We start from the raw sequence: 1,053 nt of genomic DNA on the forward strand, positions 1-1,053 counted from the left end.
GGCCTCAAGAGAGGTATCATAAACGGCAATAACAAATAACAGCCACACACACACGCACAGATGAACGCACAAACACACTCACGTACGCTTTTATCCCTTCAGGATCCTCAATTTGCAATTAAAAAAGAAAACTGGTCATATAAGCAAGAAAACGTTTCATTTGACTTCAATTGATGCACACACGCTCGCAGACAGAGCACGCAGTGCACGGCAGTGGGTAATAGTTTAGTTTATTTATCTTAGGTCACACATGCAGTGCGTTACAGTCAAACTGAATTCATACACAAAGCCCCAGAAGAATGGCAGCTTATTTCTTCCACGACATGATCTTATTTAATCAGGAAGCTGAAAAACAGTAAGAAGGAAAAAGAGAAGAGTGTCAACGATGAAATGTTCGCTGACTGGAAGTGACATCATCATCTAATCATTATGAGAAGATTTCTTTAGACTGAAAAAGGTCATTCACTGGAGTCTCTTCAATTACCAACAGCAACCACAGTCGCTGTACATTTAAATGCATTTTATTTGATTCATTAGCTAGTATTCTGCCTAGGCTGATGTACATGAACACTACATCAAGTAAAAGGAATGTTTCAGTTAGAATATATTTCAGTGCTTTTAAAGGAATCTGTTATGTAAACAAAATATTATTGTTTACTTCTATTCACTGACTCATTTTTCATTCAGTGAAACGTGAAGACTTTGATGGCTTTTCTTTTCTCCAAACACTGACTATATAGCAACATATCCTTGATACGACTATCTTAACAAACTAAGTTAACTTAAATAAAAAATAACTGAATCATGATTAAACACTACCTGTTAAATTTCTTGGTATATATACTGTATATACAGTATATATCACAATTCCTTTAAAAGCCTCTGGTGTGTAAAAATAGTAAATATCATCATGTCCTCCTGTTTTTTTTACCCTAATCAAAATTATAGGAGCATTAAAGAGTTAATAAAGAAACGTAATTCTAATGCTCATTATAGTAGCGTTAGCCGCGCTTATGCTAACGATTAACTACTCTAATAACAGCATTCATTTCA

At 34.7% G+C, this 1,053-nt stretch overlaps 1 protein-coding gene across 1 annotated transcript in view; it reads right to left on the minus strand.

Annotated features, from left to right (window-relative positions):
- Positions 1-219: 219 nt before the first annotated feature.
- Positions 220-1,053, minus strand: part of LOC107747398 (tumor suppressor candidate 3-like) — a 77,289-nt gene continuing 76,455 nt past the window's right edge. Inside the window, exon 9 of the mRNA XM_016561868.1 lies at positions 220-345. Within this exon, the coding sequence (XP_016417354.1) occupies positions 330-345 (16 nt within the window). The 3' untranslated portion in view covers positions 220-329. The remainder of the gene's footprint in view (positions 346-1,053) is intronic.

Source organism: Sinocyclocheilus rhinocerous, unplaced genomic scaffold (assembly GCF_001515625.1).
Source record: "Sinocyclocheilus rhinocerous isolate Xijiao unplaced genomic scaffold, SAMN03320098_v1.1 scaffold829, whole genome shotgun sequence".
NCBI classification, from domain to species: domain Eukaryota; kingdom Metazoa; phylum Chordata; class Actinopteri; order Cypriniformes; family Cyprinidae; genus Sinocyclocheilus; species Sinocyclocheilus rhinocerous.